The sequence below is a fragment of the Panulirus ornatus genome, chromosome 11, assembly GCF_036320965.1.
Source record: "Panulirus ornatus isolate Po-2019 chromosome 11, ASM3632096v1, whole genome shotgun sequence".
NCBI lineage: Eukaryota > Metazoa > Arthropoda > Malacostraca > Decapoda > Palinuridae > Panulirus > Panulirus ornatus.
The window spans coordinates 54,068,990-54,086,398 of NC_092234.1; the positions used below are offsets into that span (position 1 = coordinate 54,068,990).

At 38.4% G+C, this 17,409-nt stretch overlaps 1 protein-coding gene across 5 annotated transcripts in view; it reads right to left on the reverse strand.

Annotated features, from left to right (window-relative positions):
- LOC139751540 (calpain-B-like) overlaps nucleotides 1-17,409 on the reverse strand; it is a 24,915-nt gene continuing 7,506 nt past the window's right edge. For 2 of the 5 annotated variants that reach the window (XM_071667064.1, XM_071667065.1), the window contains exons 6-16: nucleotides 16,646-16,820; nucleotides 16,003-16,143; nucleotides 11,056-11,175; nucleotides 10,543-10,774; nucleotides 9,090-9,307; nucleotides 8,498-8,712; nucleotides 7,661-7,703; nucleotides 6,644-6,788; nucleotides 5,316-5,437; nucleotides 2,656-2,857; nucleotides 2-719 (exon numbers count right to left, since the gene is read on the reverse strand). In XM_071667064.1, coding sequence (XP_071523165.1) covers nucleotides 634-719; nucleotides 2,656-2,857; nucleotides 5,316-5,437; nucleotides 6,644-6,788; nucleotides 7,661-7,703; nucleotides 8,498-8,712; nucleotides 9,090-9,307; nucleotides 10,543-10,774; nucleotides 11,056-11,175; nucleotides 16,003-16,143; nucleotides 16,646-16,820 — 1,699 coding nt within the window. In that variant the 3' untranslated portion in view covers nucleotides 2-633. Of the gene's footprint in view, nucleotides 720-2,655; nucleotides 2,858-5,315; nucleotides 5,438-6,643; nucleotides 6,789-7,660; nucleotides 7,704-8,497; nucleotides 8,713-9,089; nucleotides 9,308-10,542; nucleotides 10,775-11,055; nucleotides 11,176-16,002; nucleotides 16,144-16,645; nucleotides 16,821-17,409 lie in introns of all 5 variants that reach the window. The other 3 variants (XM_071667068.1, XM_071667066.1, XM_071667067.1) reach the window with 3 other exon arrangements.

Sequence of the window (17,409 nt, forward strand, 5' to 3'; positions counted from 1 at the left end):
AGAGAGAGAGAGAGAGAGAGAGAGAGAGTGCTGTAATTATTATGAAATTAAAGAAAGACAATTAGATTATGAGAAAAAAGGGAGACGTCAAGTTATGAAAGACGATAACCTAGAGAAAAGAAGAAAGAAGTGAAAGAAAAGACATCAGGTTTACCTGAAACGGAGGAAAGAGAAAGAAGAAACAGAACAAGAAATAGAGAGAGAGAGAGGCCAAGAGATGGAGTAGATGGGACGAGTTGGAAGAGATGTATAGATAAGAGAGAAGACAATGTCTTATCTTCCGGGTAAAGGTGGAGATATCAAAGAAAATGTAAGTTTAGTCATTTATGAAAATTTGAATTATAAATTTCTTTCACCTCATATGGAAAAGAAGTTGAATTTACATTCTTTAATATATATATATATATATATATATATATATATATATATATATATATATATAGATAGATAGATAGATAGATAGATAGATAGATAGATATTCTCATAGTCATAATACCTTAAGAAAATATTAGGAATCAGGTAATAGAGTTTCAGCGTTCGAGCATCTCAGTGACGTTGGTCGTCAGCTCAGCTGGTGTAGCAGCGTCAGCAACAGATGATGTCAACAGTGGATCATGTCAGCAACAGAACACGTCAACAGTAGATGGTTTCCTGTAGCCAGTCAGACAGATTGACAGACGCGCAGCCCTTCTCGTTACAGCTGTAATTTTCAAACCTCTCTGGAATACAAAAAGAAAACCCAAGATATATATATATATATATATATATATATATATATATATATATATGTGTGTGTGTGTGTGTGTGTGTGTGTGTGTGTGTGTGTTGTGTGTATATATATATATATATATATATATATATATATATATATATATATATATATATATATATATATGTATTTTTTTTTTTTTTCTTTTAAACTATTCGCTTTCCCCGCGTTAGCGAGGTAGCGTTAAGAACAGAGGACTGGGCCTTTTTTGGAATATCCTCACCTGGCCCCCTTCTCTGTTCCTTCTTTTGGAAAAAAAAATGAGAGGGGAGGATTTCCAGCCCCCCGCTGCCTCCCCTTTTAGTCGCCTTCTACGACACGCAGGGAATACGTGGGAAGTATTCTTAATACCCTATCCCCAGGGTTAATATATATATATACATATATATATGTATATATATATATATATATATATATATATATATATATATATATATATATATATATATATATATATATATTAGGGACAGGTAGATTGGGGGGTGGGTTTGAATGGAGAAGGACTGGAGGAAGGGAGGAGTTTTGGATGTGTGGGAGTGGACTTGACAGCGGATGGAACCATGTAAGGGAGGGTGGGTCACGGGGTGGGGAAGGGGGGGGGGGGGGTGAGGGTTCTGGGAGCTTTGGAGGGTGTGTGGAGGGCGAGAACGTTGTCTTGGAGAGCAAAACTTGGTATGTCTGGAGAGATGGTGGTTCCAATAGTGTTATATGGTTGCGAGGTGCGGGCTGTAGATTGGGTTGTGCGGAGGGTGGATGTGATGGAGGTGAGATGTTTGAGGACAATATGTGGTGTGGGGTGGTTTGATCGAGTGGGTGATATATATATATATATATATATATATATATATATATATATATATATATATATATATATATATATATATATATATATATCCAAAACTACGCTATATTAGAATTTAGTCCAAGATTTAACGACTGTAGAGGTATACTGTTGTAGATTTATCTCCTTCGCTGATAAAGGATTATTGCTATTAAATGATTTACTGCGTATATTTTATGTAGATTCGTATTGGACAAAAAAGTGGTCGTGGCACGAAAACTGAAAATTTAGTAACCCAAAGCCCATGTTCTATCAAGTAAATCTTTATCTGTCAGCCGATTAAATTTAGACCTTTATGAACTGCAATAGATTAAGAGAACTGTATCCCACTTAGGATTAACAGCTAAAAAAAGAAAAATTTTTTTTTTTTTTTTAGCTAGTGTTATCAAAATTCAGGTTAGGTTTCATCAACTTTGTACACAGTATAGAAAACGCGATGAAATAATTGAAGGCCTGATCCGAATATATATATATATATATATATATATATATATATATATATATATATATATATATATATATATATATATATATATATATGTTTCCAATGCTTGAAGAAATGTATCCAACCAGTGCAAACGTATGCAAAAATCTAGGGGAAATGGCTTTAAATTTATCAGTTTATAGATCCAATCATTTACCCATCACTTTTTAGACTTTATTGTTATCTTTTTCCTTGATTAAAGAGTTCTTATTGTACACTTAGCTTGTTGAACATCTGAAGGAGGTGTTCAAGATTTTCGAATGGTGGAAATTATGTTAACATGATACATCCTTAAAGATAAGATTTTATTATTATTACTATTATTATTATTATTATTATTATTATTATTATTATTATTATTATTATTACTGCTTCTACCACTACTGCTAATACTATTACTACTACTACTACTACTACTACTACTACTACTACTGCTGCTGCTGCTGCTGCTGCTGCTACTGTTACTGTTAATATCATTATTTTTATTATTATCATGATTATTATTATTGGTATATAGATGAAATAACCTTTGCTAAAACGTGGCGTTTGTGTAACACTAACCCAGCATGATGGAAATCCTGCAGGCTGCCATGAGGAAATCCCCGAGGGAGATGTTGCCATCTCGGTCTCCGTACCTGACGACCACCAGGCCCTGAAGGCGGCGTGGGACCTGATACCCTAGGTCCCTAAGGGCGTCTCCGAGACCCCAGGCCCGCCCTGAGAGCAGGCCGGTATCTGGGTCTCGCTTGCGCTTGTATACAGCCTGTGGGGAAGCGAGGAGATCTTGAAGGAGCCAGGCAAGGTACAGTGTTCTAACCTATTATTCGTCACCCTATTTTTTTATCGCCTATTTTGTGTTACCTGTTGAAACCTATTTTCTTATTGCCTATTTTGTGTTACCTATTGAAAGCTATTTCTTATTGCCTATTTTGTGTTACCTATTGAAAGCTATTTCTTATTGCCTATTTTGTGTTACCTATTGAGACCTATTTTCTTATTGCCTATTTGTTACCTATTGAAAGCTATTTCTTATTGCCTATTTTGTGTTACCTATTGAAAGCTATTTCTTATTGCCTATTTTGTGTTACCTATTGAAACCTATTTTCTTATTGCCTATTTTGTGTTACCTATTGAAAGCTATTTCTTATTGCCTATTTTGTGTTACCTATTGAGACCTATTTTCTTATTGCCTATTTGTTACCTATTGAAAGCTATTTCTTATTGCCTATTTTTGTGTTATCTATTGAAACCTATTTTGTTATTGCCTATTTTGTGTTACGTATTGAATGTTATTTTTATTGCCTATTTTGTGTTATCTATTGAAAGCTATTTTTTATTGCCTATTTTGTGTTACCTGTTGAAGGCTATTTATAATGCCTATTTTGTGTTACCTATTGAAAGCTATTTTTTTATTGCCTGTTTTGTGTTACCTATTTACTGTAACCTATTTTCGTACCGTGACCTGTTTCGTATTTCCTATATGTGAGTACATCTTTTTTTTTTATTAACCTGTTTATCATTACGTATTTGTTATTACCTATTTACCACCTGTTTTGGTTTATTACCTACTTCTCCTTACCTTCTCCTGTTCCCCGCCTGTTATTACCCATTTCCTATTATCTCGTGTCATTAAAGGGTATTAGATATTATACTATTTGTGATTTATATGTTAATAGATTTCTTTTTATAGAGTTTAGGGATGTGCTGTTCATGAGGTACAGACAGAAAAACAGACAGCCAGCATTTGACAGGTAGAGAAGACCAGAGAATAGATAGACTAGAACTAATAGACAGGTATAAGACCTTAGATAAGGTATATAAAAGACACAGATGTAATACGACGTCTGAGCAGAATAGATAGTGTGAGTGTTTATGCTCATTACGGGTCCTTGTGAGTGATAGCCCGCTCTCTGATGTGCCATTAGTGGCACAGGTCGGATGTGTGTGTGCTCGGGGTGCCATTACTGGTACAGGTCGGGTGTGTGTGTGTGTGTGTGTGTGTGTGTGTGCTTGGGGTGCCATTACTGGCACAGGTCGGGTATGTGTGTGCTCGGGGTGCCATTACTGGCACAGGTCGTGTGTGTGTGTGTGTGTGTGTGTGTGTGTGTGTGTGTGTGTGTGTGTGTGTGTCTGTGTGTGTGTGTGTGCTCGGGGTGCTATTACTGGCACAAGTCGGGTGTGTGTGTGTGTGTGTGTGTGTGTGTGTGTGTGTGTGTGTGTGTGTGCTCGGGGTGCCATTACTGGCACAGGTCGTGTGTGTGTGTGTGTGTGTGTGTGTGTGTGTGTGTGTGTGTGTGTGTGTGTGTGTGTGTGTGTGTGCTCGGGGTGCCATTACTGGCACAAGGCGGATGTGTGTAGTGTGGTGGGGTCTGAGGTGGAAGTTTGTGTAAAATGTGACGAATTGTTTTATCACAAGTAAGTTCAGTTTGGTATGAATACACAGAACATTAAAGAATAGTCTCATACATTGTAAAAGTAGACAGGGATATGTATCATGACGTTTCAGATAGATTATGATAGAAGTAAAGATGATAAAGATTCTCAAATAAAATATTTGATATGTAGGTAACACAGGAGTCTGAAATAGAATATGCAAATAAACAGACATGCATGATACTTAATCTAGAATAGAGTATAGAAAATAGACACAATTAAGATATGTCTCACTTGGAATGTGTGAAGTATACACAAGTATGATATAGATCCCTGCATAGAATATACAGATGAACATACACATATAATACAATATCAAATAGTATATAAGTAAAGACACAAGATGGGTATAGACTCAAACACAGAATGTATAGATAGACATACGTATGTATAAAGTCTCAAATTGCTTATATAGACCCTCGCATAGATTACAGTTGATAAACACACACACACACACACACACACACACACACACACACACACATATATATATATATACATATATATATATATATATATATATATATATATATATATATATATATATATATAGTATAGAATGTCAAATAGATTATGTAGACCCTCACATATATTACAGTTGGTAAATAGACACACATATACACCACAGAGTGTCAAATAGAACAAGTAAAGGAGATAAATGTGATATAGAGTATCGGCAGAATATATGAAACAGACACACCTATATATATATATATATATAGATCGAGTCCAGACTGGAGACATACATATAGGAGAGAGTCTATAAGCACTGGATGAGTCTCACTTACCACCCAGGACCTTAGAGACTCAACAAGGGAGTCGAACTCATAGAAGTCGATGTTCCCGGTGAGGTTATGATCCATCATAGCCGACAGACTCCGACAGAGCTCCAGTGAGTAATCCACTTCGCCTGTTTTAGAAAAATGAGATACATTGAAAAAAAAAAGTTTTTTTATCTATGTTTTCTAACTTTGGCTAAAGATGTTAACCTAAAATCAGAGGTGAGATTTTTTTTTATCTTTTTTAATTTTTTTTTATCTTTTTTTTTGGGGGGAGGGTCTTTTAGTCTTTATGATGCAGTTTGATAATTAATCAGCGAAGTGTGTTGGTTGTCTCGTATGTGTCAGCGAGTTTAAAGATTTGTAATTGAGAAAATGTTTCAACAGATTTACACATAGTATGTTTAGAGTCGTTTTTCGTATCTATTATTCCTGTTGTGTTTTTCTAACAAGCGCCCCTACAAGAGAGGGGTTATTCTATAAGCACCCCAGCAAGGGAGGAGTCATTTCACAAAGACCACAGCAAGGGAGGGATCATTTTCCAGTCCCCCCACAAAGAAAAGAAACATTTTACAAACACAACACCAAGGAGCAGTTATTTACAAGCAAGCAATTAAGGTGGGCATCATTCTACAAGCACCTAGCAAAAGAAAGGTTATTTTACAAGCATCGCAAGCCAGGGAGAAGATATTTTACAAGCACACCAGCAAGGGGGAAGCCATTATTATACAAGCCCTCAACAAGGGAGACGTCATATTACAAGCATGCCATTTAAGGAGGAGTCAATTTACAAGCACCTCCACTTAGGGATGGTCTTTTTTTTTTTTTTTTTTACGCACTTCAAGAAGGATGGAGTTATTTGTGAGCAAGCAAGCAAGCAAGGGATCTTACAAACTTCCTGGCACGTAAGTTCACCAACCCCCCCTAGCAAGGAGAGAAAGTCATACACCATAAACACCCCAACCAGAAATTTCACAACCCTCTCAGCAAGAGACGAATATCACAAGCCTATCACAAGCCCCATCCGCCCCCAGCAAGGGATTTCAGAAACACTGAACAGTGAGAGAAGCACAGATGACACAACGCCCACTACATGCCAGAACCGATTACAGCACACCTCCACCCCTTGGTTAGGACCCTCACCTCCTCCTCCTCCTCCTCCTCCTCCTCCTCCTCCTCATCTTCTCCTCCTCTCGCTCCCCACCTCCCACAGTTCATCATCATCTGTGCAAGCTCAGAACGAGTCTATATCATTGACCTGGGGGGTAGGGGGGATGGGGGTCAGAATGACCTGGTGTGTGTCTCTCTAACATCTGTGTCTACACCGGAGAACTGACTTGTGAAGAGGTGGTTGAGCAGGAGCTGGAGTCTGTGGGCGTCCACGGTTCCCGCCTCCCCAGCCGACGACAGGAACGCCCCTCGGTGGATGCTGGTCCTGCGGTACTCCAGCGAACCGTCAGTAGTGTCCTCTTCCTCCTCAGCCTGTGTGTGTGTGTGTACATACCACAGGTGTTGAGTGATCTGTGTCGTATGCCGGTGACTCTGGTTGTTCTTTGGATCAATGTCTGTCCACTTGATGAACTCCAAAAAGCACCACATGTGAAAGATTCTTTTCTTCATTGATCACGTTTATTTTTTTTTTTTTTAACCCGTACGTTTATATCATCATTAATCTATTGCCAGTTTAATGGAAAGAACGATATACCAACTTACTCTGCAGCGTCACACACACACACACACACACACACACACACACACACACACACACACACACACACACACACACTCACACTCACACTCACATGGTCAGCCAGCGCTGCCCAGCGTGTCAGAGTGAAACATGAGACTCTTACACCTATAAGTCCAACCTCTTACCTTTCACTTTAACTCATTAAATCGTCACTTAAGACCACAGTCGCCATTTCACCCACTTCGACGTTCAATATGCTTCCACTACACCCGATCCCCAGTTGCTGCTACGAAACATTTTCACCTGAAATGACCCTAATGTCTTCGCTAACTACATGTGTTCTGTTCTCTCCTAACTCTCCTCCTCCTCCTCCTCCTCCTCCTCCTCCTCCCCCTCCTCCTCCTCCTCGCACTCTTTACTGCTATACACCACATCTTCCTGACCAGTTCATCATCTACTCTACGTAATCCCTGACCATGATATTTTGGAAGCATTTCACCATACGTCTTTCTCATGACCTTCCTCCACAGCACATGATTTTCTCACATCCTTCCGCACTCCTACCACGTCCCTGCCACGCTCCTCCCACTCTCCCACCACATCCTTACCACACTCCTACCACATAGGGTGTCTGGTACCATGTATAGTGGAGACGTGACCTTACCTCTGATGTGACCCTCAACAGCTTGGCCTCCTCGTCGTTCTCTCTGCAAGGGTCAAGGATCAGGTCAGAGTACAGGTCATGGCCTTAGTACAGTGATGCATACCGGGTTTATATACATTTACCAATTTACGTATACATTTGCTGTAAATTTAGTACTTCAGTTCTATAATGGATGATTAATGTACCATCGAATTGAGTAATTGAACAAGTGGATGATTGATAATTAACTTTGGAACCTTTAGCTCTGAAGCGAATCATGTTTAACTTAACTACCAAGTTCTTATCTGTCAATATGATCTACTCTAAGTTTTTCGAAACAAATTTTTGTCATATGATCTACTCTGTTCTAAGTTTTTCAAAATAAATTTTGTCATGACTCAGCAGCACATAGGTTAGTATTTCAAAACTATTGATGTGAAGAATTTAAAATCAAAGAGAATATGGTGCTATAGCATCACTATTGTCAATATAGACCATTTTGTACCTACATCCGAACAGTGGCTTTCTTGTGGCATAGCTTCTTCTTGTCTGCCATTCCCTGATGGAGGAAGATCTCCATGCCAGGACAGTAGAAACCATCCATATACACCCCCTTCCCTCACCTCAGAAACCACCAATACTTCTCGCTTCATCGTAGACACATGTATCCCTGACTCACACCATCAGTCATTAGGATCATAATTAACTCCATGGTAGCCATCTCGTGTGTCATGTGTACTTACTGGTCAGTGTCAGTAGGCCTCCTATAACGAAGTACTTAACGTATTCGAATCTTAACGCTTATTCGGCGATTTGAGGTGTTCGCTTCAACAGGTCGGTAGGTCGTTTTCTACTCACTGCATGGTTGCCGTCTTCTCACAGAAAACGCGGAGGAGGAAATCGCCCTCTTGGTCGACCATGGCGGTGCAGGGTATGGCGATGTACCGCCCAGGGCGCAGCGCCAGACGGTGCGTGACGGTACGCGACCTAGCGAAGTTCCTCAGGACCATAGGCCGGTTGACCCGAAGCCAAGAGGTCGACAGAGGGGTGGGGACTCGCTCGCCCTCCTCCACCTGCAAGAGGGTGAGTTGGGAGGTTGTGACGAGAGAGAGAGAGATATATATGTTTCTCTCTCTCTCTCTCTCTCTCTCTCTCTCTCTCTCTCTCTCTCTCTCTCTCTCTCTCTCTCTCTCTCTCTCTCTCTCTCTCTCTCTCTCTCTCTCTCTCTCTCTCTCTCTCTCTCTCTCTCTCAATCTATCTATCTATCTATTTGCCTATACATATGTAAGTACCAAATTATGCCACCTACAACCCCCCATTTCCCCTCCCTGCCCACCTACCTACCCTTCGACCCACCTTTCTACATACCCACCTGCCCTTCTACCTACCACCTACCTACCCATCTACCCCCCTTCCCACCCACCAACCACCTACCTACCCACCTACCCACCTGATAAACACATATGGCAACAGGGAGAAGATCAAGTCCTTTGACCCTCCTGTTCTTCTGCGTCAGGGATATGACGACCTTGCACGACCCCGACGACCCACCACCACCACCTGCAGCGGCAGCGGCGGCAGGGTCGTCGTCTTCGTCGTCGTCTTGCTGATCTTCGTCGTCAGCCTCCGTCAGTTGGAGCAGGTACTGTGGGTTGGTGCTGAAGACTTCTGTTTGAGGGGAGAAGGAAAACGAAACACGTGTGTGTGTGTGTGTGTGTGTGTGTGTGTGTGATACGCCAGCTACACTCCAAGGTATTTATAGGAGATAACTGGAGTGTAAGGAAAGAATGACACATAATGAGGAGAGAAAATAGATAATTAGAAGAGGACGATAGACAAATAGATGATTAGACACGGACATTATTACACAACTTGAATGGAAATATAGATGATTAGATAATCAGAATAGAAAGATATGGATAATTAGTAGAGAAAGACAGGTAATCAGAAGAGGAAGATAGATAATTGCATAAGAAAGGTAGATAATTTGAAGAGAAAGAGAATATAATCTGATCATTAAAAGAGAAAGACTGGTAGCTTGATCAGAAGATAAAAGACAGATAACTTGGTAATTAGATGAGAAATAGAAAGAGACAGAGAATAAGAATTATTCAGATTATCAGATGAATATATTTCAAGCCCTTAAAGAAATCTACCACGTAAAGTAGAATCATTATACTTGGTTTAAAATCTACTACGTAAAGTAGAATCATTATACTTGGTTTGAAATCTACTACGTAAAGTAGAATCTTTATACTTGGTTTAAAATCTACTACGTAAAGTAGAATCATTATACTTGGTTTAAAATCTACTACGTGAAGTAGAATCATTATACTTGGTTTAAAATCTACTACGTAAAGTAGAATCATTATACTTGGTTTGCCTTCTGGTCATTGTGGTGTGTATACGATGAGGTAGTAGACGTAGAATGTTGACCAGTAAGGGCTGATAAAGTCATATTGACAAGACTAGGTCTTTGATGATTCTTATTGATATAATTAGAAACATAGACGTCCCTCCTATTTTGACAAGTTCACTTTGAGACGTCAAACACCTCCACTTTATGACCTTTAACAGCTCCGCGTTGAGATCTCAAACTCCTCCACCTTGAGACCTTTAACCCCTTTACCTTGAGACCTCAAACTCCTCCACCTTGTGACTTTTAACAGCTCCACCTTGTGACTTTTAACAGCTCCACCTTGTGACTTTTAACAGCTCCACCTTGAGACCTTAAACTCCTCCACCTTGAGGCATTTAACAACTCCACCTTGAGACCTCAAACTCCTCCACCTTGAGACCTTTAACAACTCCACCGTGAGACCTCAAGCTCCTCCACCTTGAGACCTCTAACCCCTCCACCTTGCGACCACCACACTCATTTAACACTCATCCCTTGAACTCACTTGGGTCACTGGGCGGGCCTCCAGCCGTGGCGTTCCTGACCCACGACCCGTCGTACTTGACGACCTCCCACACCTTCCTCTTCGTGACCTCCGGTGATCTGACCTGCTCTGGGTGCAGGAGGACCTGTCGCACGACCTCCTCCAGGCTGTACAGATATTCCAGGGCCTCCGGGTTCAAGCTGTGTGGGTTTAGGCTCGTGACGTACACCACCTCGAAGTTCCTCTTGAAGTCCTGAAGGGGAAGCATTATCAGGAGGAGGTTTGGGGGGGGGGGGGGGTTGTGGAAATCAAGGTCATGGTGTATGCAATGTGATGTGTGTCTGTCTTGGTCGGGAATGTTGGCTAAACATGGCTGCACCGACATGAGGGAGACGAGCACAGCTCCTCACAGACACGACAGAGACGAGCACAGCCCCTCACAGACACGACAGAGACGAGCACAGCCCCTCAGAGACAGGACAGAGACGAGCACAGCTCCTCACAGACACGACCGAGATGGGTACAGCTCCTCACCTCAAAGGACATCCAGAACTCGCCATCGTCCCTGATGGTAAGGTGGAGTCGCTTCTTCTCCTCCTCAGGAACCAGTTGCCACTCCTCCGACCCGTCACTCCACGCCCCACGCCACTCACACTACACGGTGGAAGGTCCCCATAACAAGACGACGACCAAGGTTAGAGAATCTTCAAGGGAGGACAGTGGGATGGGGAGGAAGTGCTGACCGGAGAGGCTTAGGGATGAGAGGGTTGAAAAAGAGAATAGGAGGTAAAAAAGTGAAGATGCATGAGAAATGAATAAAGGAATTGAAAGGCAAAAGAAACGAAGAGTGTGAAGAGAAATCAGAGGACTGCTGGGGGTAAGATGAATATAGAAGAGTAACGAAGAGAAGGATAAAGAAAAGACGGTAACATATAGCCTTGGATTTTTCTTGACTTTTTTGAAAAAAATAGATTTTCCTGAAAATTTCAGCATAGATGCTTTTACGTCTGTTGAATAAGAATCAATGGTCAAAACCTTCAAATTCGTCTAATTAGTCGAGTAATTAGCATATTAATATAATTATAATTAACGTTAATCATGTAACTAAGCGCTTAATTTTACGAAATGCCGTCTTTTGACTCGATACACTTAATCACCATAGAGAATACCACTTATTCCTAGATTTTCATTGAAATAGATTTTCCTGAAAATTTCAGCATAGATGCTTTTACGTCTGTTGAATAAGAATATTATGATTAATTATAAGTATGTAATTAAGCGCTTAATTTTACGAAATGCAGTCTTTTCACTCGATATCCTTAATCACCATATAGAATACCACATATTCCCATATTGTCATTAAGATCTGTAGTTCAAAACCTGAGCAAAATATTTTTCAAGGCTCTACCCTAGGATTATTCTTAATTTTTTTTTTATAAATTAGATTTTTCTGAAATTTTCAGCATAGATGCTTTTACGTCTGTTGAATAAGAATCTGTGGTCAAAACCTTAAAATTCGTGTAACTAGTCGAGTAATTAGCATATTGATATAATTATAATTAACGTTAAGTATGTAATTAAGCGCTTAATTTTACGAAATACCGTCTTTTCACTCGATATCCTTAATCACCATATAGAATACCACATATTTCCAGATTTTCATTGAAATCTGAAGAAGTTGAAAATCTGAGCAAAATATTTCTCTTGATTTTTTTAAAAAAATAGATTTTCCTTAAAATTTCGGCATACATGCTTTTATGTCTGTTGAATAAGAATCTATGGTCAAAACCTTAAAATTCGTGTAATTAGTCGAGTAATTAGCATATTAATATAATTATAATTAATTTTAAGTATGTAATTAAGCGCTTAATTTTACGAATTGCAGTCTTTTCACTCGATATCCTTAATCACCATAGAGAATAACACATATTTCCAGATTTTCATTGAAATCTGAAGAAGTTGAAAATTTGAGCAAAATATTATCCCAGGCTATAGCCTTGGATTTTTCTTGATTTTTTGAAAAAATAGATTTTCCTTAAACTTTCGGTATATATGCTTTTATGTCTGTTGAATAAGAATCTTTGTTCAAAACCTTGAAATTCGTGTATTTAGTCGAGTAATTAGCATATTAATATGATTATAATTAATTTTAAGTATGTAATTAAGCGCTTAATTTTACGAATTGCAGTCTTTTCACTCGATATCCTTAATCACCATATAGAATACCACATATTTCCAGATTTTCATTGAAATCTGAAGAAGTTGAAAATTTGAGCAAAATATTATCCCAGGCTATAGCCTTGGATTTTTCTTGATTTTTTTGAAAAAATAGATTTTCCTTAAACTTTCGGTATAGATGCTTTTATGTCTGTTGAATAAGAATCTTTGTTCAAAACCTTGAAATTCGTGTATTTAGTCGAGTAATTAGCATATTAATATGATTATAATTAATTTTAAGTATGTAATTAAGCGCTTAATTTTACGAAATGCAGTCTTTTCACTCGATATCCTTAATCACCATATAGAATACCACATATTTCCAGATTTTCATTGAAATCTGAAGAAGTTGAAAATCTGAGCAAAATATATTTCTTGATTTTTTTTAAAAAATTGATTTTCCTTAAAATTTCGGCATACATGCTTTTATGTCTGTTGAATAAGAATCTATGGTCAAAACCTTAAAATTTCGGCATACATGCTTTTATGTCTGTTGAAAAAGAAAATGTGGTCAAAACCTTAAAATTCGTGTAATTACTCGGGTAATTAGCATATTAATATAATTATGATTAATTTTAAGTATGTAATTAAGCGCTTAGTTTTACGAATTGCAGTCTTTTCACTCGATATCCTTAATCACCATATAGAATACCACATATTTCCAGATTTTCATTGAAATCTGAAGAAGTTGAAAATCTGAGCAAAATATTATCCAAGGTTTTTCTTGATTTTTTTGAAAAAATAGATTTTCCCTATAATTTCAGCATACATGCTTTTATGTCTGTTGTATAAGAATCTATGGTCAAAACCTTAAAATTCGTGTAATTAGTCGAGTAATTAGCATATTAATATAATTATAATTAATTTTAAGTACGTAATTAAGCGCTTAATTTTACGAATTGCAGCCTTTTCACTCGATATCCTTAATCACCATATAGAATATTACATATTTCCAGATTTTCATTGAAATATGAAGAAGTTGAAAATCTTAGCAAAATATTATCCAAGATTTTTCTTGATTTTTTTGAAAAAATAGATTTTCCTTAAAATTTCGCATACATGCTTTTATGTCTGTTGAATAAGAATCTATGGTCAAAACCTTAAAATTCGTGTAATTAGTCGAGTAATTAGCATATTAATATAATTATAATTAATTTTAAGTATGTAATTAAGCGCTTAATTTTACGAATTGCAGTCTTTTCACTCGATATCCTTAATCACCATATAGAATAACACATATTTCCAGATTTTCATTGAAATCTGAAGAAGTTGAAAATTTGAGCAAAATATTATAGCCTTGGATTTTTCTTGATTTTTTGAAAAAATAGATTTTCCTTAAACTTTCGGTATAGATGCTTTTATGTCTGTTGAATAAGAATCTTTGTTCAAAACCTTAAATTCGTGTAATTAGTCGAGTAATTAGCATATTAATATAATTATAATTAATTTTAAGTATGTAATTAAGCGCTTAATTTTACGAAATGCAGTCTTTTCACTCGATATCCTTAATCACCATATAGAATACGACATATTTCCAGATTTTCATTGAAATCTGAAGAAGTTGAAAATCTGAGCAAAATATTTTTCTTGATTTTTTTTAAAAAATTGATTTTCCTTAAAATTTCGGCATACATGCTTTTATGTCTGTTGAATAAGAATCTATGGTCAAAACCTTAAAATTCGTGTAATTAGTCGAGTAATTAGCATATTAATATGATTATAATTAATTTTAAGAATGTAATTTAGCGCTTAATTTTACGAATTGCAGTCTCTTCACTCGATATCCTTAATCACCATATAGAATTACACATATTTCCAGATTTTCATTGAAATCTGAAGAAGTTGAAAATTTGAGCAAAATATTATCCCAGGCTATAGCCTTGGATTTTTCTTGATTTTTTTAAAAAATAGATTTTCCTTAAACTTTCGGTATAGATGCTTTTATGTCTGTTGAATAAGAATCTTTGTTCAAAACCTTGTAATTCGTGTATTTAGTCGAGTAATTAGCATATTAATATGATTATGATTAATTTTAAGTATGTAATTAAGCGCTTAATTTTTCGAAATGCAATCTTTTCATTCGATATCCTTAATCACCATATAGAATACGACATATTTCCAGATTTTCATTGAAATCTGTAGAAGTTGAAAATCTGAGCAAAATATTTTTCATTTTTTTTAAAAAATTGATTTTCCTTAAAATTTCGGCATACATGCTTTTATGTCTGTTGAATAAGAATCTTTGTTCAAAACCTTGAAATTCGTGTATTTAGTCGAGTAATCAGCATATTAATATAATTATAATTAAGGCGAAAGTTGAAAAAAAAAAAAGGTTTAATCAACAGAAACGAAAGATATGATATTTTTAGACGAAAGAAAACAAGAGAGAAGATTTTCTTATACCTGCAACACAAATTTGGAAATACATTTTTATCGGAGGGTCAGGTAGCGTTCCTTATGATGCTCAAGGGTGAGGATATGTGTTAGATTCTCTCACTCATAACCTCTGGTTCGAAATCCTTCCTACCTTATTATTTCTTGAGATTCATAATGTGTGTGTGTGATTTTTTTTTTTTTTTCAGTACAGGATGAGTGTTAGCTTTGCTGTACAGTTTCTGTTGTTACTAGTATAAAAAATGACTTCAGCTACGGGTATGCCAACTCTCTCTCTCTCTCTCTCTCTCTCTCTCTCTCTCTCTCTCTCTCTCTCTCTCTCTCTCTCTCTCTCTCTCTCTCTCTCTCTCAAAATCCTCCATTGAAGTAAAATTTTTATGTAGCTGCGATAGGAGAAACATACGTGTTTCCATTTTCTGTAGTGCTGGTTTGCGACACCTTTGTGGTACAGAAATATGGAATCAGGGTTGCCTACGCCTGATCGTTATTTAATGTAATTTTGCCTTGTCTCTTCAGCAGTTTCTAGTCACTCCCCTCATCCTCCCGGGGTTTCTAGTCACTCCCCTCATCCTCCCGGGGTTTCTAGCCACTTTCCTCATCCTCCCAGGGTTTCTAGTTACTTCTCTCGTCCCCACGGGGTTTCTAGTCACTCCCCTCATCTTCCCAGGGTTTCTAGTCACTCTCCTCATCCTCCCGGGGTTTCTAGTCACTTCCTTCATCCTCCCGGGGTTTCTAGTCACTCCCCTTATTCCTCACAGGGTTTCTAATCACCCACTTCTTCACCTTGGGGGTTTCTAATCCCTTTATTCCTCACCCTCAAAGAACCTCACAATCACTTACCCCACAGCCCGAGGGTTTCTAACCCCTTACCTCATCACCCCAGGGGTTTCTGAGTCGCATGAGTTCAACGTGTGACCTCCAGGGCATGTTGACCCTGCACCGTCTGGCCCAGGTCACACAGTATCCGTGACCTGGGATCAGGCCTCTTTCACCCTCGTCTTCTTTACGACCCTGAAATAATTTGACACTGGACCACAGACCTTGAGAATAATGGTATTGCCAGGGCAATGATAGTGTCTCCTGAATGCGTAGACAAAAAATGAAACTAAATCCAAGTCAGGTTATGAACTACAGAACATCAAATTGATTTTTCTGATGTATGAGGAAGACCTGGAGACAATGATAGTTTATCTATGCTAATGAAAGATTCGTGTTTATGTGGGGTAGTGAAAAAGAAGAAGAAAAAAACATTCGTTTTATGGTAAGGTGTAAGGAAAACAGGAGAAGAAAAGTGATCACAAATAAGGAGATATCTAAAGATGCTCATGTGAAAAAAGAAAGAAAAAGAAATATCGAAAAATAGAGGACAGAAACTTCAAGAAATAAAAAGAGGACCAGAAAGAGATGTGTTTAACCAGAGACAAAAAGTTTATAGAGGAACCTACCACAGGAAAAAGGGGCAAAAAAAAAAAAAAGGAAAACGTGAAAAAGACGAAATATTTCTTGTATTTACCGAGACGCTGGAGGTGATGAGAGAACCTCGTTGGCTGGCCTGGACCAGGATGCTGAAGAGGTTCCCCGGCGGCGCCTCCTTCTGCAGCAGGAACCTCTCCGTCACACCCCCGGTCAGGTCCTCAGTCGCCTCGTAGGACTTCCCGGCGTTCAGAGCACCGTAGGACCCATGGATCCTTCAGGATAAGGAGAAGAAGGGATGAGGATGTACGGCAGATACAGTGGGTACAAATCATGGGAAGCCATGGGGGCGCTAGAGGCACGGATGATTGCGAGTCATTGTGTAAAGGACGGACGGTTGATCGGTATAGGAGACACGATGGGGAATTGGAATCCTTAAGGGCAAAGGAGACACGATGGGGAATTGGAATCCTTAAGGGCAAAGGAGACACGATGGGGAATTGGAATCCTTAAGGGCAAAGGAGACACGATGGGGAATTGGAATCCTTAAGGGCAAAGGAGACACGATGAGGAATTGGAATCCTTAAGGGCAAAGGAGACACGATGAGGAATTGGAATCCTTAAGGGCAAAGGAGACACTGTTTAAGGGAAGCCGCTATTAAGGTCTACGTGTGAGATACCTCTGGCTAAGGAACCCGCTGGTCAGAGACACCAAAGGAGACGTAACACTCCATAAGAGAACCAGGATGACGCCTGTCCCTTAAATAAAGCAAAGAAATCTTTCTACTGGAGGTCAGAAGGCGTACCAGTTTAAAAAGCCATTGAACCTAATGATGTGATTTATTGATCTCGGAAAGGTTTGGC